At 40.0% G+C, this 27,735-nt stretch overlaps 1 protein-coding gene across 1 annotated transcript in view; it reads left to right on the top strand.

The window, feature by feature from the left end:
* Positions 1 to 27,735, top strand: part of KCNC2 (potassium voltage-gated channel subfamily C member 2) — a 99,633-nt gene that overhangs the window by 5,088 nt on the left and 66,810 nt on the right. The window contains exon 2 of the mRNA XM_019611274.1: positions 5 to 101. Within this exon, the coding sequence (XP_019466819.1) occupies positions 5 to 101 (97 nt within the window). The remainder of the gene's footprint in view (positions 1 to 4; positions 102 to 27,735) is intronic.

The raw sequence follows: 27,735 nt of genomic DNA, 5'->3' as shown, positions 1-27,735 counted from the left end.
ACGGGGCGGCGGCCGCCGAGGGCAAGGGTGGGCGCTGGAGGCGGCTGCAGCCCCGCGTCTGGGCGCTCTTCGAGGACCCTTACTCTTCCCGGGCCGCCAGGGTAAGCGCCCACCGATGGCGCTCCCGGGAGATGCGTCATCATCTCTGGGTGATGGCGGTGGTGGTGTCCCGGGAGCCTCGGGGTGCTGGCAGTGTGGGGTGTCTTGGTGGAGCTCGGCCTGTGTGGGGTGGGCTGTGGAGTGGTGCCGTGTTGGGACGCTGTGAGGTCTGACACCGGCCCCTCTGGGCTGAGCTGTGCCTGCCATCCTGGTCTCAGTGGGGACATGGGAGTGCTACTGACTGGGGGACCACGCTGTGTGTCAGTGGGCTCTACAGTGCCCTTTCTGGGGGCCTGCAGGGCTGTATATATGCACAATGTGCTCTGGCTTTCAGGGAAGTGTTGGGTTGTGTGAGGTGGTGACTGCCCACAGCCCTTCCAGGAGGGCTCTGCTGGCAGCTCCTGCTCGGTGCTCCTGCTCCGATGAGCTTTGCGGGACCCATACAGGGCACCCACCTGCCCTCTGCCTGTCAGGGTGGCTCTCGTGGCTCTGCAGCTGAGGGCTGTGAGGGAACACTGGTCCTCAGCGAGTTCTTGACAGATGGCATTTTAGATTTTGGCTCTTTCTTCTGTGCTGGAGCACGGTGCGAGTTTCAGCCCTGTCTTGTAGTTTCTGCTGTTGGTGGTGATGGGTTTTGCTTTCTAACCCATGGAACAAGCAAATGGTTGTAACACCTTTGGGAGAAGTATGCAGTGATGCCTTGAACTCAGCTCAAGGCTGAACTCAGTGGGAACAGCACCCAGCAGCGAGTCCTGCCTGCAGCACGAGAAAGAGCTCGTGGTTGAAATGGGCTTGGATTTAAAGCTGCAGGAAGCATTTAACAGTGCTTTCACTGGGTGTCCCTGTGAAGAACCCAGACCTCATCCTGCGTCAGTGATCAGTACTGTCCCCCAACAGTGCCACTGGGGTCACTGCAGCGTGACAGAGAGTGAGGTGTCAGGGGTTCTGAGCTCCAGCTGATACCCCAATTGTCTCTAGAGCAGACTGCGTTCGGAATACACATTGGTAGTGTTTGTATTGTTGCTCATTAAGGACACACGCAGCTCACACCTTGGCTGCCCGAATTCAGCAGAGTTCAGCTGTTGGTACCTGACCTAACAGCAGTGTGGTGGTCCCACCGCTGCTGGAGAAGCTGCTGACAGCAGCAGATCTGCAGCTTTTACGGCGCGGAGCATTTCACTGAACTTTGTGAAGCGCTGGAAATGATCATTTATTAGAGAAGATATTTACCTTCTTAAAGTTAGCAAGGGGTTTAAAGTAATATGTTCTGATTTCAGCCACTGGCAGGCAGAGCGAGGCAGTGCCAGAGCTGCAGCTCCGAGTTCTGGTTCTGTTGAGCGCTGCTGCTCTGTGCAGTGATTTCCCCCCCCTCCCCCCCCCCTCAGGCAGGCTGCTCGGATTGCTGCTGGCAACTTGGTAGCATGGGGCACCTCTGTGCTTCGGGGCCAGCATACGCCTGCACCCACACCCCAATGTGTGGCAGTTTGGTGGTGGTACACCCAGCTGGCAGCTGAAGTGCCATTGTCAGTTCAGTATTTCCCCGCACCTGAGATAGACACTTTGTTTTCTGAGTATTCTGGCAAACACAGCGTTGTTGTGTATCAGCTGAAATGATGACTAACTCTAAAAGTATTTGGGTGAGATCCTTACTGAGTGCAAGAAAAGCTCCGTGAGCGTCAATTGTGCCTTGCAGTGCGAGCTCCTGACTTGTGCTGCTGGGATGGTGGTGAGACAGCTTGCTGGTAAACTTTCTTAATAACGGTGGTAACCCATAGCAGTGCTGCCTGATTGAACTTCCGCACTGTTTGGAGGACCGTGATGTTGAGAAAAACTGGATGTTGGTTAATTAATGGGGTGGCACTTAATATTTCTGTTTTTCTTTATCCTAAACTGTGATCTCTAAAAATAGAAATTTATAGAAATTCAAATATAAGTTGCCATGGTAACCTATTGGGGGATAGTGCACACACAGATTATTCTAGCAAGACCATCCAGCGATGTTATATAAACAGTGGAACTCATCTGTTGACAAAGAGGTGTAGTGCATTAGGGACTTGAAAAAAATCAACTTTAATATATGCAGTTTGATAGTGGCATCTGCTAACCATACTTTTTGTAAATACAAAATGTAATGCATATCGTATGCATGTGACTGCTTTGAAACCTGCAACACTTTTCTTTGTATCTCAAGTTCAGGAATTGCATCTGAATATCGTTTGTTTGCAGTTCACCATTTCGGATTTCTCTTCTCTGAATTGTAAGGAAGGGTGCAGTGGCACTGCTTGCTCTGGGCTCCCTGGAGCTGCCTCTCACAGATTGCTCTTTGGCGGAGCTCTGCTGTCTGGATGGAGAGGTCCCAGCATAAGGGCTGCCCCAGCACGAGACGCATTGGGCAGCCAAATCCTCCTGTGTGATGCAGTTCCATACCTAACTCTTATTGCACTGTGTGCTCTGCATGTGACTGGTTAACAATGGTGGGGTATTTTGGAGTTCTCGATGGCCGTTGGCTCATGAGTACAACGGACTCTTTATGCTTTAGTAACATGCAGAGAGACGTCCAAATAGTTTGTAAGGAAGTACGAGAGATGTAATTAGCACTGAGTTTGACAGAGTGTCTGCAGATGCCCGGCGGGACCTGGAATGTCAGCGCCAGTCTCAGATACCATATTTCAAATTAATTAAGCTTTTAAGGCCTTTTATTTTTGAATAATAGTTGAAATATGATGCTGTTTAAAGAAATAATAAATGTTCATCATTGATTTTTGTTAAGGATTGTGGATTATTCTTGCACTTAGCACAGGAACCTATAAGCTGCATGGGAACTCGCAGTGTTCACAGCTGTCTGTCTGTCCCCAGGAGCAGCCTGTCTGTCCATGTACAGAGCAGGGATGGGACGGGGATGCCAGGCTGTGTGCTGCTGGAAAGGAGAAGCTCCTGTGTGCGGCTGTACCTCCAATGATGCCTTTGGAGGCTCCTTGCAGTGGCACTTCTGGTGACCTCCAGCACTCAGGTCGGCTGTGCGAAGGGTTGGTGAAGTGAGGGAGGCAAGGCAGGGAGAGAACCGGGTTAATGGGCCCCCTCAAGGCTTAGAGCCCCAGAAATCATACGGGAGAGCGTTCATAGCGAAATTAACTTGCATCTTTCTTTGGTGGCTTGTGCACTGTTTTCCAGGTAGGTGGATATATGCTGGGTACCAGGGTGGTTTATGTGGGCTGCTCAGGATGCAAATGGCTTTTATTTTTGGTGGAAGCAGCGCTGCTGGGCTAGTCTGACAGACACACCATGAATGGAGTGGGGAGGATATGGCCAGCTCAGAGTGTACATTAATAGTGAAGTGCAGGGCTTACTTGCTTTATTAAAAATAGAACTGGCATTTAATTTCTAAGTGCAAGTCTTAGAAATTTGTGACTTACGAAGATTTTTCTTCTATCTGAAAATGGTTATAGGAATGTACAAAGAAGACAGTAGAGATTACAAAGAAACTGAAAGAGTGGGCTTTCCTCTTGCCATCTTGCTAATCAGAGTGTGGTGTTTATTCTTAAGTGGGAAAAGAATCCGTTCATTTACATTGGCTGCTTTTAAAGCAACAGCACCTTTGTGCCTGGGACAAACACCGTCATACATCACTGCTTTGGGTATTCACACGTTCCATGGCTGCATGGGTGCACGGGCTGACTAAATCATATTAGAAGTACTTTTTATTAATTCATTTCTGGAATGCTGGCTGTTAAGAGTCTTAATTGCAAGTAGTTGCTTAAGAAGTTACCCGCTCGAGGTAAGCCACTTTGATCTGCATTAAATTTAGATGGTATCTGGTGGCACTGACATAGCGGTGAGGTAAAATCAGAAAGATTTCTGCCTCCCTAACTTCCGCCTTTTTCTCTACAGCTGTTCTGCCTGCTGCTGCTACTGTTTCCATGGAAACAAGCCAGCTCTTGGCTTCCTTTTTCCATTGGAAACAGCCTTCTCTCTGTCACTTATTAATCTCAGAAAAGCATTCTGTCATGGCTCTGACATGAGCGCCACAGAGCTGATCTGCCTGAGCATCTCAGGAATGGATGCTGGTCCGTATGCACCCATGCACGTAGCCAGATTTATCCTCTGACTTAAAATAATTCGATTGATGAACTTGCTCTGAATTTGCTTTGGTATAACTGGAAGTGGAAATTAGCTTACCATACACAGCCCAGGATAATAACAGTATTGAGAATTATTCTTGGCTGAGAAATCTGGCAGACAGCATCCCGTTCCTGTGTGCAATTCAGACATAATGCCCTGCTGCTCTCTGTCACGTTTTGTTTCCAGCAGTGAAGTGCTGAAACAATATACTTTGGGATTAGAACGTGTCTTCAGACCCATTCATAACCATTCATGTGGTGGTGGAGGAGCAGCCCACAGCTCTGGGGAATACTGCGTAGGTTTCAGTGTTTCCGTTTGGTCAGATCTCACAGTATCGTGTCATCAAGTGATGCTGTCAGGATAAGCAAGAAGTGAATTTAAAAAAATGGTGTCTTCATGGTCGTTCTTATTCAAAAGGTGCCTGATACCAATACCTTCTGAAGAAGACAACGTTTTTGCTTGGCTTTTTTTGAACTCATTTTGAATTGTAATGAAAAAAAATCAAAACTCAGTCACATCCTTGGTTAGTGTCCCTCATTATCAGAATGTGAAGATTTTTAAAGGAACTTTGTCTAGAACTTACTTGGCCTTTTCTCCCTCAGCAATCATTGCTAGAAGGTGTCTGTTCTCTCTTCATGAAGTTATTACCTTTCAGGTAATCAGGGCAGAAGCATCAGAGCACAGGTGAGGCATCTCTGTATATTTTCTTAACATTCTGTATCATCTCTGGTGGAAGAGCTGCTTTGGTGCTGTTCATTTTTGCAGAGGCTACTGATCTTCCTTCGCTTTGGACTTGCCTCATCTTGGGGAAGCATGTTTCCTTCAACCAGCACAAGAGAAAAAGGGTTTGTGCTCTCTGTGTTTGGCACCTGATGGGGTGGGATGTTCCCTTTTCGTTCTCATTACTGACGTCTTCTTCAGACCTTTCTGCTGGCAGCTTATGACTTACATAAGCTTACTGATCCCATGTAGGAGCTTGTGGGGGTTTCTGCAGTGTACTTTTTATCATGAGTAAAGTAGGTAGGCCAGTAAAAATACAGAGAGGATAAAAAATGGAATATCAAGCTGTTGCTTATAATTCTACAAAGGATATTTCTATAGCAATACATTTTTATGTCTACTGTTACTTCCCAAACGCCCTTCTCCTGGTGCAAGGGCTGGAACGAGGATGTTTCTTGCATCAAAACCAATTTGAACTGGTGAACTCAATATACAATTGCAGAAATGTGTACAGACATACTGATGTAAAGTTAGCATTATCAATGTGATAAAAGAGACAGTAAGTTGGAGTGCTGGTCTGGTATGTTCACTGCCCTATCGTGACATGCTCATGTACGTATTGCTGTAACTGAGTGATAAGCTTGTCAAAAAAACACTTGGATGTAGCTGTAGAGGGAAAAAAAAACGTGATTTCACATTCTTTTTAGTCCTACAAATGTGTTTCATTAACATCATTGTTAGCACTTTATAATGACTACAGCATTTTTGAAGGAAAAACTCCCATCTGTTAATCAGAAGTGTTAAAAATAGAATGCCATTTAATCATACAATTTCTTGTGATTTGCTTTACAGATTTTTTGACTGAAGTGGTGACATGAAACTTAAAAACCAAATTATCCAATTACATATTATAACTGTATTTTTTTCCCTTGCCTTTAAGTTGTCTGAGAATTTTGAGATGTTGCTGTGTTTTTGATCTTTATACTACTAGGTTAATTATTGCAAGGGTGTAATAATTCAGTATTTTCTTATTTACAGACATGTAGATCCTTAGTATTTCTAGGTGAATCTGGGGTATCATGTCTTTGATACGCTCCAGAAAAAAATGTAAATAGAGAACAGTTGTCTTGGTTCAGAAGTATGTACTGGATATAAAACACAGTATCATTTATTTCTGAGATAAGTATAGTTTCTTAAATTTTTACATTGCAGCATACAAACCTGTATTTTTAAGTGTGCCTATTCTCTAAAGAAGGCAGAACACCTCTTGGAGCTTGTTGCTGGTTTTGATAATGGGTTGAGTACCAGCTGCATAGCAGTAATCTTCTTCTTAAATATTTAATCCTTATCCGAAGAGAAAAAATTCTTGAGGAATGACTACCACCAGACTAAAATGCTCTGTTTGGTAAAAGCAGAGGGCGACTGTAATGATAGGGGAATTTAAAGCAACAGAAATCATAACAGAGATGCAGTTTGAATGACTGAGAAAATTCTCTCTCAGTGAATCATTTTGGAGAACACAGAGTTTAGTATGATGACGCAGAGGGCTCCAGAACGGTGCTGTGAAACGCTGCATACACGTGGATGCAAAAATAAGGACTGTGAGCTGCAATCCTAATGATTTTGCCTGGGGGACACTGGCGGTGCCCATCTATGTGCAGGGTTAGAGTGGTCAGCTGTCACAGCTGGCATCCTGCTGCTGGTGGTGCTCCTAAGTGGGAGCAAGAGTAACGTCTCCAGTTGTGTTTTGGTTGGCTTGCTTAATTTCTCAGTACATAAATGTTCACAAAAGACTTTTATACTCTATCTACTGTGAGATAAAGGGTAATCGTGTCTATTGGTATTTAACAGCCTGTGCAACCACAGGTTATACTTCAAAGTAGTAGTAGAAACTCCTGTGGGATAATATAAAGGATGTTTTAAAATATGCAAACACCTGGCTATAAAATTTCTTTTTTTTTTTAGACAGTGCCACAGAAGACATCCTTATTGGTAAACAGGCATTCAAAAATTTATAGTCATTTTCAAGTGAGCGGTGTGTTTTATTTTGGTCATTGGCACCTATGCTCATATGAATCATAATTCTGAAACCAATTATGATGAATAATTATTTTAATTTGTACAGAATTATGATGGTTAAGAGGAGAAAATGTTAGTTTGGTTTAGTTAGTTTATTTTTAATATCTGCTTTTTTTTCTTTTTCCTTCTTTTTTTCTGACCAAAACTTTGCAGTATTTTAAACTTAATCCAGTTATGGTCTGGAAAAGATCTTCATTTCTTTTTAATTTTAAATTCTAGGTCTAGTATCTACCTTTAGTTTTCCATTTGAATTTTAGGACATAATTGATCTTCAAGCACATATGGATTTCATCTTAAACATTCTTGCATTAGTCTGGGAAATTACTTAAATAAATTAGGTGCATATTTGATTTCTTGTGTGCTTAAACTTATGCTTGTGCTGAAATGTTTTGTTGGAGTAGGAGCTGAGTTTGGACCACGTACAGAGTTAAATTCTCATATTTCAAACTTCCCTTACAGTAGGAAATGAAGTCCTTTCACCAGCAATATTTCTGAGTTTCATGTTTTCATAGTTTAAGTGTATACAGTAAATGACATCAGAGGCTTTTCACTGAGTAGAATTCAAGCAGGACTGCAGTTCAGCCCAAGTACTGAAGATCTGAGCAGCTATGTAACTCATTACCTGTTCATTATCTCTTGATAATTGATGTTAAACAGAATTATTTAAAAACTTTGGATATGTCCATCCCTTGGCCAGTAAGTATCATTACTGACTCTATTCTAGGCTAGGTTGAAACTTCTGACAGCTGGCGGGAGTTACTTTCCTGCTTACCTATGTGGTATTGAACCTGTAAGGTTGAAGAAATAAATGGTAATGCTTGTCATTTGTTCCAAAAAAAAAGGCAGATGAAGCTGATGTTTCACTGACCCATGAATGGTCAACAAAATTGGTTTGATGCATTGCAGCTGCAGGGTCTCCTTGGTTAGTCATTGTGTGCTTTAAATTGATGCCTCGGTAGCAGGACAAACGAAGTGGGGAATTTAAAAAGCGGAGAATATTTGATATGAGGGAGAAATTACATCTTAGTGGAAAATGAATTATTACAGATTGAAACAAGGAATGTAATTTCATTATTTTAGTTTTTCACGATATAGTCTATGAGATCTTCTAACATAAAATACAGTCTTCTCCAGTTCTGTATCTATTTCTCTAATGAGTGATTTTCATTAAGTTAAGGATGGAAGTTGTCCGTTGTCTTTAAACTGCAGGTATATCTAACAGATTGATGCTTTTCATTGCAGTTGCCTCTTCCTTAAAGTGCAGAGGGAGCTTTCAGAATTACTGCTTTAATGACAGGGTTTATTCCATTTTGTAAAGGGCTATTGCAGCAATTATGGTCATGATGCAGGTTTTCACCTTAATCCAGCTTCTGAGAAAGGTACAAGTGTCTCCCCAAATGTCTTCAAAGGCTCTCAGAGCTGATTTCTTAGTTATTCATGTCCTCTTTCTTTGTCCCCCACTCAATACCTTGCACTGCCTCTGAGCCACTAACTGACTCTTCTGATACTTTCCAAACAAGGACTTTTCCATTTGTAATAAAATTAACCATTCTACTTCAGCTTGAAGTACAATGATAGATATACATGCCTCTTTACTTTCATTGCTACCTTCAGTAATATCTATGCTAGCTTTTCTTTGAAAGATTGATGGCATGCATCACGTACTGAAATTTTGCTGGTTTTTCATTTCGATGATTTTGAATTCTCAAGAATTTAAAGTGATAGAATTTCAGTGGTAGAAACGCACCCAGTAGTCTTTAGAGAAGTGCAGATTTAGTTCAAATTAGGTTTGTATTTCATCAGAGGAACCTGTCTTGTTCTCGGGTTCTGACAGACTCACAAGATGGAGGCAGTTTTCTTTGGAAAAATGTCTGCTTTAGTTAAAAAGTATCAATAGCTAAGTTTCTAAAACAGAGCGAGGAAAACTATTCAACTCCCACCTTTTGCTGCTGTTCTTTGTGTACTCCCTGAAGACACGGATCAGGAGATGTGTATTAGTAATTAAAATCAACAAACGTTGCAAAATCTTATTTTGTTTACTGGCAAAGCTTTTTAAAAGTAATGAGGTAATTGTCACGGTTTGTAATCTTAATGTGAGCAAAATCCTTTCTCCAGAAACCCAAGCCTTGTGATATTGTGGGAAGGTCTTGGCAATAGTGGGGACTAAAGGAAAATGCTGTGTGCTATAAAAGCTTATGCTATAAATTTTTCGTTGAAATTCTACTGCTCGGACAAGTACCATGTCAGTGCAACAGCCGTGTACTTTGCAAGACCAGCTGTGAAGTGTGAATCTAACGCAGGGGAGAATGTTTGTGGTTGTTATGCTTTCAGACTTCAGGTGGTGTTTTTATCCATATATTTATGTATCTGTGTATCTGTATATCTCTCTATAAATACGAATGCAAGTTGTAGAATCAAGGAATCACAGAATGGAAGGGACCTTAAGGACTCTCTAGTTCCAGCTTCCCTGCTGAAGGCAGAGATGCCAGCCACTGATCAGGTTCCTCGGGGCCCCATCCAACTTGGTCCTGAATGCCTTCAGGGAGGGGGCACACACAGCTTTTCTGGGCAGTCTGTTCCAATGTCTCACCAGTCCTGAAGTGAAGAATTTTCTTCCTGATATTTTATCTAATCCCGTTCTTTTTTAGTTTAAAACCATTCCCCCTTGTCTCTACAAAAAGAGTCCCTCCCCAGCTTTCCTTTAGGCTCTCTCTGGCCTTCCCTCCTCTGCACTTAACAGCCCCAATTTCCTCAGAAGCTCTTCATAGGAGAGATGCTCCAGTCCTCTGATGAGGTTTGTGGCCTCCTCTGGACCTGCATCAACAGCTCTGCATCCTTCCTTTGTTGGGGCCTCCAGACCTGGACGAAGTAGTGCGGGTGTGGCCTCACGAGGGCAGAGCAGAAAGGAACAGTCACTTCCCTTGCCCTGCTGGCCACTCCTCTTTTGATGCAGCCCAGATGGAGCTGGCCTTCTGCACTGCAAGTACACACTGTTGGCTCACGTCGAGTTTTTCATCAGCCAGAACCCCCAAGTTATTCTCCTTGGGGCTGCTCTCGATCCATTCTCAGTCCAGCCTGTATTTGGGCTTGGGTTTGCCCTGACCCATGTCCAGGAACTTGCACTTGGCCTTACTGAACATTCCGAGGATCTCATGGGCCCATCTGTCAAGCCTGTCAGGATCCCTGTGGATGGCATTCCTCCAACGTGTTGGCTGCACCACGGAGCTTTGCATCCATCTGAAAATATTACACACACACACATTTTTTTAATGTGCATCTGAGTATTCCTAACCAGTAATTATGGTAGACAAGAAGATTTTTCTTTTCTCTACCCTTTTGTTTATTTATTTACTTGGCTTTTTTGCCATCTGTTTGTCCTTAAAGACTTTAATGAAGAAGGCTGCATCCCAGTCTCGTGACTTAATTCTTTCACTTGTTTAATAGAGATTCTAACTGTTAGTTCAAGTAGTTTTGTGGGATTGTCTGAGTATCTTGCTTTATTAAAATATGGTAGACTGATCTTAGTGGGTATACATATGTATTTCTATACTGACATAGTATTCTGTTAATCATATTCTCATTATATTTGATGATAGAACTAGTGCTCCTTTCTTTGCAATTTTTTTTTCTTACTAAAGAATGGGAAAAATTTTTGAAGCAGTTCTGTGAGCTCTGAAACCAAGGAAGTTTTGCTTTCTGTGAATGTGTACCTCAGCTGGTGAGGTGACTCAGCTCCATTTACAGTTTTTCCTTACCCTGTCATATTATGAAGTCTTGAGTGCAGATTTGTTGCTGTCAGGAGATTCTGAGCTCACATTACAGCTTTTTAGTTTGGAAGGATTTCTTTGTCTATACTGCACCTTATTTTTACAGTCCTATACAGCTTCAGTTCTTTTCAAGACCTCTATCCCTTGGTCCAACTTCATTATGAATGGCCAGCTGCTGCAGAGTTCTTAGATGTGAGACAGGTAAGTTTTTTAATTTTTAAAAGGTAAATTTGCTTTTACCTTAGAAGTCTCAATAACAGAGGACAGGAAAGCCCTCGCGTTTCCATTTGTTGCATCGTCAGGTAGTGCAACTCCACCGCAGACCTCAAGAAAAGGAGAAAAGAACAGAGACTTTTTTTTACCAGGAGTGGGTTTTGCTGATATAGGCAAATACATCTGCACTTGAGAGCTGTGTTTTTTGTTCAGTAAATAATAAATCAAGATGGAAATGATTTTAGTATTTCATACAGTCACTTCTGCAATATGACATGCATGATGTCATTTAAAAAAAAATATATATTCCAAAGCAAACCAATATTTTGTGGTGTCCATATTTATGGACAGTATCTACAAAATGTAAATAAGACCATTCTTTCCACAGGTTTGTTTCCATTATCCTTCAACGTTTAAGAGAATTTATAGAGTTAGACAAAATGGCTCAAAAACCTATAGAAAGGTCAAGTTCTTCTAGTAAGTTATATAGTTTTGCACTAGAACCCTACTCATTTTTATACTGCAAAATTATGCATATTCATAATATGATAAGACATTTTAAGAAAATCATCTCTCCCAGGGATCTAGCTTTCCTTTCTACAGCTATTGATAAAAGGGAAATATTAAGAAAACCTCAGATTTGGCAGTTGTTTTCTTCAGATGATGCTGATAAACACATATTATGATTTTTCATTTTAAGTAATATAGCCTATTTTATTATTCATTTAATAGGTTGGTTTTTTTTAAGACATTATACATTTAGTTATATTTTGTAGAAGGGAAAGAGGACAGTTGTTTTCTGTGCCCAAAGGTTTAAGTATATATAATCATCTTATGATCTATATTTGTTTGTTTTTTGATACCTTTGTCTCATTCACTTTACAGTATGGATCTGTGCTGGGAATAAACTGGGATTGTGTCCTTTGGATATAGGCATTAAAGGGTATGAAAGGAAATCCCTGAAATATATAGATAATTTTGTTTGGAGAACAGTTGGAAGTACGTATTCAAATAGGGTGTATATCCCATATCTCAACAATCTGGAAAAAAAGGAAACTTTGAATTGAGTAAGTAAGGACTGTTTCACTTTGTGAGCTGACTGAGGCAGGGTCTGCGTAGGAAGGAACTTCAGACGCATTTATGAAGGTCGATTTGTGTATGAAAGCAAGCAGATCAAATTAAGGCAGGGATTGGCTCAGTTAGGCAGACTGACAGTTTTCCCTTCTGAAACTTCCTGTTAGAATTTCTGAAATAAAGATTTCCAGATTTTAGTACACTTGAAAAAAATGTTATTTTCAGTCTTCTCACCACTTGTGTAATATTCGCAAAGCCTGTGCAGTTAAATTCAGGTGCATCAGAGTAGAGAGTCTTAAAATGAGAAATATTGGCCAATCTATACAGTTGGCTGTGCTATCAGTTCGATCTGCAGTATATTAGAAAAACTATTCCATATTTTCATTGATTTCATGTTGTTGTGTTTCTTCAGGTTCCTTAAATGGTCTCAGACCTGATCCTGTTCTACAGTGAGAGGTTCTTCATACTCCCAGTTCCAGTTTTTGCCTTCTGTGACTTGGGCAGTATGACTAGAGCGCTTGCTGGTGACGACTGTAACAAAAATGTGGAGTACCTCAGCCTTCTCCACATCCCAAGTAGACAGGTCTCTTATTTCCTTCTGGTGGGAGCCCACGTTTTCTCTTCCTTTTATTGCAGATGTGCCTTCAGAAGCTTTTCGCATTGCTCTGTATGTCCCTGGCCATTTTTAACTCACAGCACTTCAGCTGATCACTAATATGTTGAGTGACATCCCCTCCTCGTGTCCCTTGCTTGTCCTTCTTAAAAAGCCTATATCCCCATTGCGACACTCCGTAGGAGTCACAAGAGTCATCTCCAACAATCACAGGAACCATCCTATCATGTCTCTGTGATCCCCATAATATCATATCCCTGAAGGCATGCACATGTCTTCGACTCTTCTCGTTTATTACTCTGGCTATATGTGCATGCACAGCAGCATTTAAGGTGGGCTCCTAATGAAGCTGCCTTACTGCCTGGAGAGAGTGGAGTTCCTTCATGCTCCTTTGGATATTCTCCCCCTGACCTGTGATCCTTCTCTGGGCATCTATTGCCGGCACTGGCATCAAAATAGTAGGAACTGGATAGCCTGAGGTTCCCTTCCCCAAGCAGCTGTAGTTTAAAGCCCTCCTCACCCACTTCTCAAGTTTGTTCTAACTTGATAAATCAATTGTTATGTAAGTAGTGGAAGCCAAAGCAAGTTGCCACAAGAATTGCTGAAGAGTTCTGAAGGGCAGTGTTGTTGGTTTGATATTTTCTTCCCACCTCAGCAGAGACATTTACAGTACTTTTACAAGTCTTGGAAGCCATACTGAATTATTACAGGAAATTCATTAATAATTTAGCTGCTATGCTTCTATGTCGGAAATGACTTCTAACTCTATTTGGCCAAGACTTGAGGATGTGTTTGAAGCACATGACAGTGCTGGCTGAACTCAGCCCAGAATATGGCAGCTTACAAGTGTTTAGTCTTGCTCTGACAGTGGAATGGCAAGCAATTTCTTCATTCAGTTAATTGCAGGATATTTTCCATCTGAAATGATTGCTGCCTGTAGTCCTGATAGTGAAGAGCTACGTTTTTGGAACAACTTCTGAGGCTTTTGAAGTTTGAAAAGTTCTCTGCAGTGCTGGTAATAGCCACATAAAATAAGGCTGGATTTCAGCATGGTTCCTCATGTAGAATAATAAAATATTTGAGTTTATTCAATTTGTAGAATTGAATGTATACTTCTGAGCAGTAAATCAGCAACCAAAAACACGTAAAGTTATAGCTCTATATGTCTGCCACTTACACAGAGGAGAAAGCATGTGTACTGTGCTAATTTTGTGCAGGGTTCTGAATGTGCTAGGGTGAACCAGGAGTACAGCACCGATCGTGTTTTACATTCACTGTGTAACTCTAAAAAACTAAATCCTCCATTACAGAAGTTTAGCATGAAAAAATAGTTGTGTGTGTTCCTAGTGGTAATGGCTAATCGTTGGCATGGATTGCTAGTTTGGCCTTAAAAAGGCTATGAGTTGGAGTGCTAATGAGCTGAATTTGGCACTAGAGGTTGAAAAGGTCCTCCCTCGCTGTATGTTAAATAGATATCACAGAATGAAACAAAATGAAATATTGAGTGCTATCCAGCTAAATACTTCTTTTTGTTGTTGTTTTAAAATAAAGATTGGAGTTCACTGCAGTGTTCTTTCCATTTGAGAATATTTGTGTTTAAAAGAATGACTCTGGACTTTTCTCGTTAGCCTGGCAATCTCTGAATCAGGAAAGGATTTCCTAGAACATGCAATGAATCCTGCACAAACTGTGCACTGTCTAATTGATAAGTATGCCTGAGGGTTTGAGTGTTCCTATAAATACCTGGAAGTAGGAAACCAATCTGAAAAAAATTACACTAAGTCTTTGAGGAGACAGAATCACAAAGGTAATATCTAATCAGGAGCTGCTGAAGAAGAATGATACATTTGAAATATCAATTAATTTAAAAGGCCGGATGAGAGGAAAAAAGAAAAAGACCTGAAAAAGGGAGTGGAGGGATTTTTTAATTTATATTTTTAAGCCACAAAGTCTTAGGCTTAGAAAACTAGAGACTAGTGTTGCCTTGAAATATAGGTTGTGTTGGTTATAGTTGCTTCCAGATTTGTTTTATTCTGCAGCCTAGGGAAGAAAAAAAATACATGCTAACAGTTTTGTAGGGTGAAAATATTTGCATTTATCACAGTCCGTGGGAATTCTTTGGCTGATTAAAATTAAGTATTGGTAGGGAGGCAGGCAGGGAGAAGCCTAAGTGCCCATTTGTACAGAGCTGTGCAGTCGTCTTAGGTGTAATCATACATTTGGCTCTTGAACTTCTGAAAGAAATATTTAAAATCTTTCAGTTTACCATGAATCTGTCTGAGGCTTTATCTGAATGACACAATTCAGTATACCTCTGCGTTCCGGATTGTGGTCCTGAATGTGGATTTGCTCTTGATGCTACTTGTATACACACTCTGTCCAAACTGATGCTTATTCTATAATATTTGTAGCTTCTTAGATAGGAGATATCAAATACGTGAAAATAGGTAGTGTATGGCACTGAGATACAAGTGCATTAGACAAAGCACTTCATCTTTGAGTTGGTAAGGATATATTTATTTACTAATGTTATGGACATTGTAACGTGGTGATTTTTCAAGAAAACTGAGTGCTATTTTTTCCAGTTCACAGGAAAATGAAAAATAGGTCATGCTAAAGAGACAGAAGAGGCTAATAAGATAAATTTTTAATATCTGAAATTCAGTAAGTAGCATAAAGATTTTTTTTTCCTTCGTAGAAGTTAATGGGCTAAAAATAAAATAGTCTTGAATGAAATTATCTTATGACAGACTATATCATTATGAATTGACCTACTCAAGTCAAGGCCTTTTTTTCCATCTCCAATCCTTTTTCTGGCTGTTGGACACTGGTCCTGCAGCAGGAAGAAAAAATACTAGCAAGGTTTTAGAGAATCTTAAATACCAAGTAATTCTTTTAATTCTTTAAACAAAGAGCATTTCTGAAGCTTTTGAACTCTAGGAAAGACATGCATCGTGTAGATCATTATGGAGTACTCTTCTGAAAACAACGCATTTAAATGGTATAAGCTAGCAGTGGTTTTTATTCTGTTGGGAGAAAATCCCCAAATACAGTGCCAAGAATGGCTAACAATGTGCTCTGCAGAGAAAAAGTAAAGACAGCCATAAATGATGGGGCAGAACTTTTAAAAGAAGATATAATTTTTTTTCCTGCATTTTTCAGCACAGGAATCCCTTTTCATTTAATAAGGAAAATTAGGAATGAATTAGAAGCTTAATAAATGTTGTTTCCAAAGCCCTTCCTCCCCCTTGATCTTGTCTCATGCTCTTCTTTGGCCAAAGATAAAGTCTAGAATAGACTTTTTTGCAAATAACCTCTTTTTTTTGGCTTGTTTGTTTTGATACTTTTCTCTGTAGAATGAAAAAGGCTACGTTTTCTCTCAGTCTTTGCCTGAGTACAGAAATGTGATGACCCCTGAAGTTAGAACTTGAGCTTATACAAATTTCTGACTTTTACTGCCTTAAAAGCTATTGGAAGCTCTGTAGGAGTTCTGTTGTTTTAATTTTTTTTTCTTCATGGTAAATTTATATTATGAAAATACAATTTTTTTGTGATAGTTTTTATTATTATTTGCAGTGTACCTTTATGCTCATATCAGTGAAGAATGGGTGATCTGCTTCTTTGCTGATGTAATGCGCCTCTCTGTATCTGATACTAGTTAAACAAGTCCTATATGTATGTAATACATACATGGAAATCTTTTGCTTGGCTGTAGGAGTCTTATTTTCAAGGAGAGTTTTGCCAAGTACTTTTCCTGCTATTTATTAATACCATAAAAGAAGTGGCATAATTGTCCTTGACTGTCATCAGTTTTCTGTCTTCAAAGGTAACACTGTTAATGCCATTAGCTAATATTAGTTTGATATTAAGAAAGAGAGACAACAATGACTGAATGACTTGCAACAACATAAAATGCTGGATTGTCTGATCTATAGGATACATTTTCATTACTGGGTCTAGGAGACTTATTCTGTATCCATTCAATTAAGATGAAGGCTTGGAAAAGGAAGAGCAGTAAAAGTTGAAAATGAAGCCTTAAGATTTGCAGTATCTTTTTTCATGAATTATAGATGATGTAAATTGAAGTGTCAGACAGTACTGAAAAACTGCTTTGTCTGTGACTGTAATAAGACCATTTAATGAAAATTGGAAATACTTTGGAACAAACAGGAAGAAACAGACCCACCCAACATATGAAAATCAGTATCTGTGAATGATGATTTTGTGACACCTTTCATAAAAGATTTGCTTGGAAGGCCTTACTGATAATTGTGTGGAAAGGATAACCTTTCGTAGGTATGGCATAATCGGAGACAATTACAGTTCTGCATTAAACTTAGATTTTTCTTCACGTTCTTTTATTCAACTATGTGTATGTTACATCATCCTTATTTCATAAATTTGTTTGGAACAAATTATTTTTCTTTTGGCTATTTCCCATTTTTTTCCTAATTAATCTGTTTTGTGTTTTTTTTTCCCCCTCTCCATTCATTTTCCTTATTACTTGAGGACTTAATATATTGAAGTAGCCTGTTGTTTCTCTGTAGAAAGATTCATCAGCAAAGCTCCATTCCATAAGTGCAGGTCTTTCCATTTGTAGGGTGGTGTATCTTGTGGCCTTAAATATCTGATCCTGCAAACAAAATTCAACATTGGAGTCTGAATTTTTTCCCCCCCCTAAGCTAGTAGGTAATGTAAAAATAGACTTAGAATTTTGTGCTGTTAAGTATAACAAACAATTCTTCATTTGCAAACACAACTACACTTGCAAACTTAAAACAGCAGGAAGGACTGCCTCTGCTTTTTTAAAAGAATCCTACATACTGATCCATTTTATTTCAATTACCTCTACATAGTTTCTGCTTGAAGAGTTCCCAGGTGTTGTGGTATGTAATGCTGCAACTGGGTGCAATTCAGAACACCTAAAATTAGTAGGAATTTTAAGTTCTTTGTCTTCTTTGTAGTAAGAGATACAGGCCCAAATGATGAGAAATAGGCAAGATAGATACATATATCCAGACAGCATAAATCCCCTTTTAAATATTATCAATGCAATCCTGCTGTGTATGACCAAAACAGGCATTTTTGATCACTGCATTTCATTGGAATCTCCTTGATTGCAAATAAGTTGTACAATTGAGAAATAGGCAGAGGAAAAGTGAAAAAAGAGTAAATTGTTGTCTTTGTGCATTACATACAGAATTGGCACTGTTACAACTAAATTGCTTGCTAGAGCTGATTTACCTAAATTAGTATAGCAGGCTTGTACAACCATGGCTCACTCAGGTTAAGAGTGTGTCATGTACTTGTTTAGCTTAGTTTGGCTTCCAAGCCAATTTTCCCACACTTTACAGAACATGCCAGAAGTTTGCTCTAATCTAAATAAGTCAATTTCCAAAATAGTTTAACCAAGTTGGTGCAGTTTCTGTGTGGACCACTTGCAATATTAGGATGTTTAGACTTTAATTAGATATTCTAGGAAATCTCTTTTTTACACCTTGTGTTCTGCATCTGAATGCTTGGTATATCTGAAGTTCAGTATGTGGTACTACTCTAGAAATTAAAATATTTGAAAAAAATCAGATTGAAGTGATTCAACTACTCAAAGGCTTGCTTTGGAGCCACTCACTGCCTGCACTTGTTTCGTACTTTATTGTTCCTGTTCTTTGCCTTGATCTCTTTCAGCTCTAAGTTCTGTGTAAGCTCAGAACTTGTGCACATTTTGGACTGTGCAGCTGGAGTCTTGATATCAGCTCTAGGTTTCCCTGATAATGGAGTAGACAGAGATAGGTTCCCAGTGCAATTTGAAGTTGACTTTACAATCTTATCTAAGTATAGTTTTAGAGAGCTTGAATGTGTTCATATTCATATTTATTTTTAGGAAATTAGTAAAATCATCTCAATTTCATTCTAACACATTTATTAGTGTTAATGGGGAAGAACTGTGACAGCTGCTAGCATACATTCTTACAATTTATGATATCCCATAACCACCAAGTGGTCGTTTTTATCATTCTTTATCTGTGTGCTGCATTCCCGCTTTGCCACAGGCGCACAACACTGCATTGCTCTTTGGATGGGCTGTGGCTTCATGAGCTCTGCAGGGATAGACTTCTAAAGCTGCAATTTCTACATTACTGATTTCTGTTCTCCCCCTCCCCAAATTCTGCCCTTCCAAGCAAGGGAGCAGAGGCTCAGCTGGCTGCACGGCAAGGAGGGCTGCACTTGGCTGTACTGTGACCAGTCATGGAATCACAAATTCCATGAATATTCTGAGTTGAAAGGCTCACAAGTATCACTGAGTCTAACTCCAGGCTCCACACAGCACCACACAAAGTCAAACACTACTTCTGAGGGTGTTGTCCAGATGCACCTTGAATTCTGTAGCTTGGGACCATGACCAGTACCCTGGGCAGCCCATCCCATGCCCACCGCCCTCTGGGGCAGACCCTTTCCCCAACTCCCAGCTGCCCCTCCCCTGACCCAGCTCCATGCCGTTCCCTCGGGCCCTGTTGCTGTTACACAGAGCAGAGCCCAGTGCTGCCCTTCTGCTCCCTGTGAGGAGCTGCAGGCCGCCATCAGGCCTCCCCGCAGCTCCTCTGCTCTGTGCTGAGCAAACTGAGGACCTCAGCTGTTCCTCGTATGTCTTGCACTCTAAACTCAGAAATTCTCCCTGAAAACAGTGGCTTTGTGTTTTTGTCGGGGGTCATGTGCAGGAGGGTCGAAGGGTGAGCTCTTTTTGTTCTCTGCCACGTAAGGCAAGGAGAGCAACACTGAAGCAGAGAGCTGCCTGGATGAAGCTGCGGAGGTCCATGCAGGTGCAGCCTCAGTCTTTCTTGCCAGGGTAAGATGCTTCAGAGCATCATCAACTTCAGAAGCTGTTTTTCAACAGACGACAACAGTCAATCAAAACAGAGGCCAGCCATAACCCAGGCACGCTTTTATTTTAAAAGGTATGCAAATAGTCTCTGCTCACAGGAGAGGTAAAACAAAGGCTTCAGCAGGAAACCTCACACTGGGCTGCAGTAAGCAGGCACCTGCTCAGCGCTGTTCCAATGGGAAGCACTATTTACCTGTGCAGCACTGTGGTAGATCTATTTAGATTGGTCAGTGATTTTTTTTGTTATTTTATTTAAACGTTATGAAGCTGTGCAAATTCACTAACTGAAATTCTGATTTTGCTATTTTAATCTTTGATAGTAGTAAAAACTATTGGGATTGAATTCTTGTAACTTTAAACGTTGAGCAGGATGTGTTTTCACAGTGTGTGTTTTAGAGAAAGAGATTCAGAAGTTAGACAAAAGGTAATGTAGTGATGATGTAATGATCTTGGTTTCATCGTTGCATGCTGAGCTATCCTCTGAACATTGCTGTGAGCATCACTGGGATTTGTATCCATCTAGGCTGAATTTTGGGTCAGGATGACTGACAAATGCACTGGTATGAATGGAGAGTTTACTACCGTATGGTGTTTAGTGCTGGCAAAGAGGCTAGACAACAAATATAGACTTCGTCAAACACCACAAACTCTCCCCTAATATTGCCATAAATAATGTTCTGTTCTTAAGGGTGCCTGACCACTTCTATTTTGTTTCGTAGTATATTTTGTTTGCACCTGGAATCTGACTCCATTTGCCTGACTGAAATGAATGACTTCACTCATTTCCGAAGAAACTGTCTTGTGGTGCATCAGAGTGAGATTGATTATTTGACTGAATGTCACTGCAAATGTCATAAACATTAAAACAACTTGGTTTACATTTTGAGGCAACAGGTATTGACAGAGGGAATCCAACCCAGCCGTGCAGTATGTGGCTGCTGGGTATCACTTGATTCATATTTGAATTGTAGCTTATGTAGAAAGGTTGTAAGAAATAAAAGTAGCTGGTGGATACTTTTAGGGTGTGTTGCATTGTATTGCCTTGAATGACATCATCCATGCTTTATTACCATTTGCGCTTATCTTATGTTCTGTTCTTAATTGCGGAGTTACTTTATAATTTTTGAAAGCAGTAGAAATTGTTAATATTTAGGAGGTGGTATATTTTATAGTCACATAAATTTTAGTGATGTGTATTTACCCATTGATTGTGATCATGCACTTGTAGAACAAGAGAGTTGCCTCAGATTATAGGCTAAGGTTGGTGTACTCTAGATTTTTTTAAATTATTATTTTTTGTGTGTATGTGGGCATTATTACTTTCTTACTCTGTATTATTGTTTCTAGCTTCTAAAAGAATCAAATAACAAAACTAGTTCCCTGGGACAGAAGTGCTGAGAGTGAAAGGGATTGTGCAGTAAGGCAATGTGGTAGACTGACACTATTTTCACTTCATATTGCAATTGCTGCATATCAGTAATGGGATGGGTGCAATTCAGATGATAGGTAGGACAAGTCCGCCAACAACAGCAGACTGGGGACTTGGAACATTTTTGCTGTACAGCCTTAATTTGTAATCTTAAATTTCTGCTTTACTATCTCCAGTTGGAGTCTTGAAGCAAGCTTTAGTTGTTTGCAAGTGGATTTTGGAAGGTGATCAAGAAGGTGCCAGCTCATATTGTCTTGACCACATCAAATCCAGAGTCATCACTTAGGATTTCTGTGACTCAAATCAGGATTTACAAGCCCTTCCTACGTAACAGAAGATGCTGGCCAATTTATATCTCTATAGGTACACTTCATGTAAATTTGCATTAGTTTAGAAACGATCTATTGATAGTCCAGTCACGTGTCTGAAGAAATGCAGGGAAAATTTATAGTGCATGCTTGTGCCAGAAATATTTGATTGTTTTTAAGGGATCTATCCCTTTCTTATGGGAAGTCGTAGCAACATTTTTTCCTTAAAAGAAGATCTGAAAATAGGTTTACAAAGACTTGAAAGTAATAATAATAATAAAAATTCTGGAATGCCCTCCAAAACCTTGAATTCAACTAGATTTTATCTTGGATATATTTTTATTCATTCAACAGTTTCTTCTTCTAGCTTTGGTGTGCCTCTAATGTTCTGCTGCCTTTTCATATTTGTGCTTATGCAGATAATTGCCTATTGAATGTGCTCTCAAACATTTCTGAGTCAGAGCTGTATATTTTTTGTGTAGTACGTATGTTTCATACAGGGAAGTCCATTCAGATTTGTGAAAAGTAGTGGGAATTCTCAGCAGTCGTTACTTCTGACCAAAAATTAAAATTCGGTCAGTAATAAATTTGTCCAAACTGCAGCTTAAAAGAAACAGAAAATATTCTCTTTTAAGTGGTGCATGTATGGAAAAGGAGATAATGGAAAGAGACAACATTTGAAAAGTTCTGAAATACTTTACTTTTGTCAGCATTTTCAGTAGAAATCTCATTGTAGGTTAGAAAGAATGGTGAAACATATATTTTAATTTTTAACAAAAGATAGTAAGTTTTCCCTACAAAAACAGAAAAAACATATATTATGGACTCATCCATATTAACTTTTAGTATTTCAATGTGTTCTCCAAACTGAGAAGTCCATTATTTTCATTGCTCAAGTGACTAGCCATGGCTGGGCATTCAAGGCTGTCTGAGATAGAAATGGGAGTGTTTAGCACCTAGAACTCTAAATTTAGTACTCTGCTGGATAGAGTACTAAATGGTAAATAGTGGCAAAGCACATGGACATCAGACACCCAAAGCAAACCTTACTGCTTTCAGTCTGAACTGTGCAGCTGGTTGTCAGGGCCATGTGTGCTCTGCCAGTAGTTTTCTGGTGAACATTCACTAATTCTAGAGAAATCATTGTCCCCTGAGAGGGCAAATTGAACCCCAGCAGAATTTATATGCATGCAAAGAGTTAAGAAAATAAATAATAATAATAAAAAAAAGGCTTGGTGGTCTTGATGAGTGAACTAAATCTCAGGCTCAAGTATATATAAATAAAATAAACAAAAAAACACAGTAGATGAGATTTGATAGTAAATTTGAATATCTTTCAGTAAAAGCCTGTGTAAGTAAAGACAGTGGGTCTTTATGAACATTTATTGGCTTTTTAACAAAGTTCATTATGCAGAAATATGTCTCTTCTGCTCATTTTAAAGTTTGAGCATTAGACTTAATTGATTCATAAGAAGGCGGCATGGCTAATAGGCTGTTATTAATGTGCATAACTTACTAAGATGAGCTTTGTTCTGTGTAGTTAATAAGTGAATTGTAACAGAGATGGCCCAATTATCAGCAGAAATTGAATGGATTTTTTTTTGTAGATGAAATATAAATATTATTAATTTAGATGAATTTTGCATGTTATTAAAACAAACAAAAGAAGTTTCAGTGTAAGAAATCACAGTGCTTAACTTCTCCATGCCAGCAGCAGTCTGACTGCACGTGGGCAAGAGAGGGGCACTGCTCTTAGAGGAATTAAAAACCAGCATATTTAGATGCGCCGCTGGAAAAAAAAGAAAAATAAAAACTCTTTAAAAAAAGTCCTCAATTTTTTTCCTTCAAGGGAAATCAGTTGCTTGATCAGAGGCTGGAGCACCTCTTCTATGAAGAAAGGTTGAGGGAACTGGGTTTGTTAAGCTTGGAGAAGAGAAGGGTCCGGGGACACCTCATTGTGACCTTCCAGTACTTGAAGGAAGCATATAAACAGGAGGGGGAATGGCTGTTTACAAGGATGGATAGTGATAGGACAAGGGGGAATGGTTTTAAACTGAGACAGGGGAGGTTTAGGTTAGATATTAGGAGGAAGTTTTTCACACAGATGGTGGTGACGCACTGGAACAGGTTGCCCAAGGAGGCTGTGGATGCCCCATTCCTGCAGGCATTCAAGGCCAGGCTGGATGTGGCTCTGGGCAGCCTGGTCTGGTGGCTGGTAACCCTGCACATAGCAGGGAGTTGAAACTAGGTGATCATTGTTGTCCTTTTCAACCCAGCTATTCTATGATTCTATGATTCTATGATTTAGAGTGCCTACTCAAAACTGCCAGTAAGATGTGCGTGCAAATGTTGTCCAGGTGCTGCTGAGCTGTTGTATGAGCACTTGTCATTAAGTATCTAGTGACAGTAGAGTTGGATCCTTCTGTAAAGTCCCAGCTGCCTGGTGTGATGTCAGCTTGTGGACTTGAGGAATTTTTCTCCTCTTGTATAGGATGGTAGACCTACCATGTAGTGGGGGGGGGTCTTTGCTTTTCCAGTGCACGAGAGACATGCTCTCTCTCTGCACATAATACAAAACCTTTGGCACAGCACCCAGTGTTTACTTAGTTCGGCTGAACCTAATAAGTCCCACTCCTGTTTTTAAGAGTTACATTACTCAAAGCAGGAGAAATGCTGTATCTATTAAATGGTGATTGCTCACCAAGTTAAGAAGTGAGAAGCTGGTCAGAAATTTTGAACAAAACTTCTTTCCAAGATTAGCCACCGATTACTATTTGGAGAAAAAAAAGAAAATATATACATGTAAAAATAATTTTTCTGTGACTGAAAATGATTTGTAGAACTTGCTGGCTGCCTTATGCCTGATGAATGTTACTGCTGCTGCCTGAGTTCCCTGCAGCTGTATGGGACTTGAGTAACTATGACACAAAGGACGTGTTGTGCAAAGGAATACTCACCCACCAATCGATCCTTAATTGTCTTAAAACGTTGTTCTGGTATTAATAGAAAATATTTTGCAGGCTCTGTAAGCACCACGCTTCATGCTGTTTCCTAACCACCACTGCACAAATTGAAATACGAGTTAACTCAGTTCAGCAAGCTCTTTGATGTTGTAATGAAGATGGAAAGAGTCTGAGGTGAAGGCCCTTTGGACAGGAATGCCGGCAGACACATAGCCACAGCTCAGGCTGATTTTGTTATTAATATTTCTGCTTGCAGGACTGTCAAGGTTAACTGTCTCCAGCAGATGTTTTACCAGGAGTGCTGCGTTCCTGATGCTACTGGAGGGTTTGCAGCTGAGAGATGTAACGCTGTCTTTCTGGCACTCAAAATGTGAGAGAATTATTTCCTTTCAGAGCACTGTTGCTGAAGGGAGAAAGAAATGCTGACTTAATGAAAATACGTATCTTGAATATTTGAGGTTAAAAAAATTGTTTGAATGACTGAAGCAGCGACTAATTCAATCAAAAAAGAGAGGAAAAAAGATCTCCCCATCTGGAAACCCCAGACCCACCCTATTAACTACATGACTAGATGTTCTGAGTTCTCAGCTCAGTCCAGAGCTGTACCTGCATTGCACAGGGGTTCACTGCTTTGAAACCAACTTTCCGGATTGTGCGGTCCAAGGGCTTTGTAGGACAACCTCATGAGGTTGCCCTTCACCTCATTTCTGATGGTGAAATGTGGTGAGGAAAGAGACATGAAAAGTATCAAAAAAATGCATGTGTGGAGTATCTCTGCTGTCTATCCTGTTCTTCCCAGGACAAACAAGTGGTTGTGAACTGGTTTGCTAGAACTGATAGACAACTCTGATGCCTCCGGCTTATCTGTGATAGAAAACAGAGCTTTGAGATGCAGTTTTATGTCCATCTCTCTTACATACAAAATTTGCATGTCATACAGCAATGGGAACTAGAAGAAACTTTTCGCTTTTCTCTTTTTACTATAGTAACTGAGGCAGATAGAGTAAGAGGAAGAAAACCCAAATGTATTTAAAAACATACTCTCTGAATTCTCACTGTGTGTGTATCTATTTGTCTTGCTATCAATAAAATGTGTCTATCAATAACAGTTTTCTTAGCCAGATTTTCAGCAACTTCAAAACAAGTTGTCTACTAATAATGGAAGTAGAATTTGGCAAATGACAACCCCAGCTAGGCAGTAACATTTGTTAAATCTGTTGGTTTTTTCTTTTTGCTATAATATAATAGAGCTTGTAATCTGAATACATTTGCTATTCAACAGAGAGTGATAACTACTATAATTATTCATACAATGCCAGTCATTTAAACATGTGGTATTCAGTATGAATAATAGTCTTTCTTTTAAAACAATTTTCACTCCTATGGTAATAATTTCATTACTTACTTCATGTCATGTTATTATTAAATGGAGTATACCTAAATGCACTTCAGAGAAGATATTGCTGACACTTTTAGTTTAGTTTTAGGTCTAATTAAACTTCTGCCGTAACAGAGCGGGCATTTAGGGCTTTTCAGATTATTTATTTTACATACCAGGTGAAATGTGTCTGGAAAAGAAAGAAAGAAAGAAAAAAGCGAGTTGTTGTGAGACAGTGTGTTTGATCAGTAACAGCGATTCTTCCCTCCTTGTGGATGTGCTAAATGTAGAGTTCCAAGTCTCTCAGGGGGCACAGCGGGACTGAACATTAAAACTATGACACTGTAATGCATCGTTGGTCGGATGGGATACTGCAGATCTTCATCAGACAAAGTAAGGGCATCTGGTGTTGAAGACTACGAGAGTATTAGAATCCATAAGAAAGTAGGAAAAAACCTTGGTTTGTAACTTTAATCACTATCTTCAAGCCTGCTGTTTCTAAAGTAGAGTTTAGATCCAGCCATAGTCTCACTGAATGCATCCTGCTGAGGTAAAGGTGAGTGATTTGATCCTGCTGATGAGCATTTTAAAGTTAGTCTCAGGGTCATGCTAAAGGGGATGCCACCCCAGTGAATTTGCAGGAAGGGTCACTTCGATTTGCATGTTTAATTTTCTTATGTTCTGAATGCAGCATTATTTTCTGATTTGCGGCACTTGTATTTTTATCCCTGGATCAGGTATATACTGAGGAGAATTCTGGTTTCTTTAACACTAAAATGTTTGTGCAGAACAACTGAGGAGTGAAATTATGCATCTGGCTGCATCACAGCATTGGAGTTAATAAGTGTCACTGATTGTCTTTATCCTACAAGCGATGAATAAAATTGGTATCAAGTGAGACTTTCTTTATTCCAAAAGAAGAACTAAGTGATGCTTTGGCTCCTTGTTGCTGAAATTCTCCATGGCTCACAGCTCCCATTTTCAAAGGAGAAGAGCTGTGTGCCAAATGGCATAGCATAACAATATTTCAATGCCTAACTTGTTAAAACTGCTTTGCAAATCCTGGCAGACAGATGTCAATAGTCAAATATATCACCCATCTTGTAAACTCTGTGTAAGCCATACTGGTGTAGTTCAGCAGAGTAACGTTGGTTTATACTACAGTAGGAGCTCACTTTTTTTCTTGAACGGATACACTAGAAAACTGTTGTTGATATTTCTTTGTTTATTTCAGGATTTTTTCCCTCAATATTACTATCTTTTCATTAAGTAGGAAAAGAGCCTCCATTTTTTTCATATGAGACTTCCAAGGCCTTGCTTTTAATAAATATTCAGTTTTTTTGCTGTTGGATCAGAAACTCCATTAAAAAGTGCTTCCTTTAGTTATTCAGTTCAAAATGGCCTTGGGAGAAAAGCTTAGTTCTGAGAGAGAAAACAACATTTTTATATTATACCAAAATAAGTTGCATGAGAGGCAATTGCTTGAAAGTTTGGCATGAAGTACTGATGGGTATATCTGCAGTGCTTTGGAAATTAATATGAGGTGGAAGCCAAAAGGTAATCCTGTTCTGGGGCCTGTGAACAATTCCAGATTTACTGTCAACTTACTGCTTAATGTCATTGTCACAGCTGAAGGGAGCATTTCCCAGACATGACCAGGATATTGATTTCATGCTCACTCTTCTTAGCATGATAGTTCCTTGTATAATTTGATGATACATCTTTTGCCATACTATTTATTTACTTTGTCTCCTAACATCTGGTTAGAGACTGAAGCCGCGTTTCATTTCCCTCATTTAATGCAGTCCTATTTAGAATCCTGGCCCAGGGAAAACATGAAGGTACTTCCAAGTCAGACTCTAACTAAAAGGCTTATTCACTAGCTTTGTTACTTAGGCTGGAGCAAGAGCTGTACTGATGACACGTATATGGAATAATGTGGTAATCTGTGATCATCTGTGCTCTCAGGACATCCTGGCAGAGTCAGAGGTAGGAAAGGGCCAATGGAGACCTTCCAACCCACACCCAGCCCGAAGCAGGGTGCTCGTGGGGTTGAGGATCTCTGAGGGTGGAGGGGCCTCAGCCTCTCAGGG

Source organism: Meleagris gallopavo, chromosome 1 (assembly GCF_000146605.3).
Source record: "Meleagris gallopavo isolate NT-WF06-2002-E0010 breed Aviagen turkey brand Nicholas breeding stock chromosome 1, Turkey_5.1, whole genome shotgun sequence".
Taxonomy (NCBI): Eukaryota; Metazoa; Chordata; class Aves; order Galliformes; family Phasianidae; genus Meleagris; species Meleagris gallopavo.
This window is presented reverse-complemented; position numbering and strand designations above follow the sequence as displayed.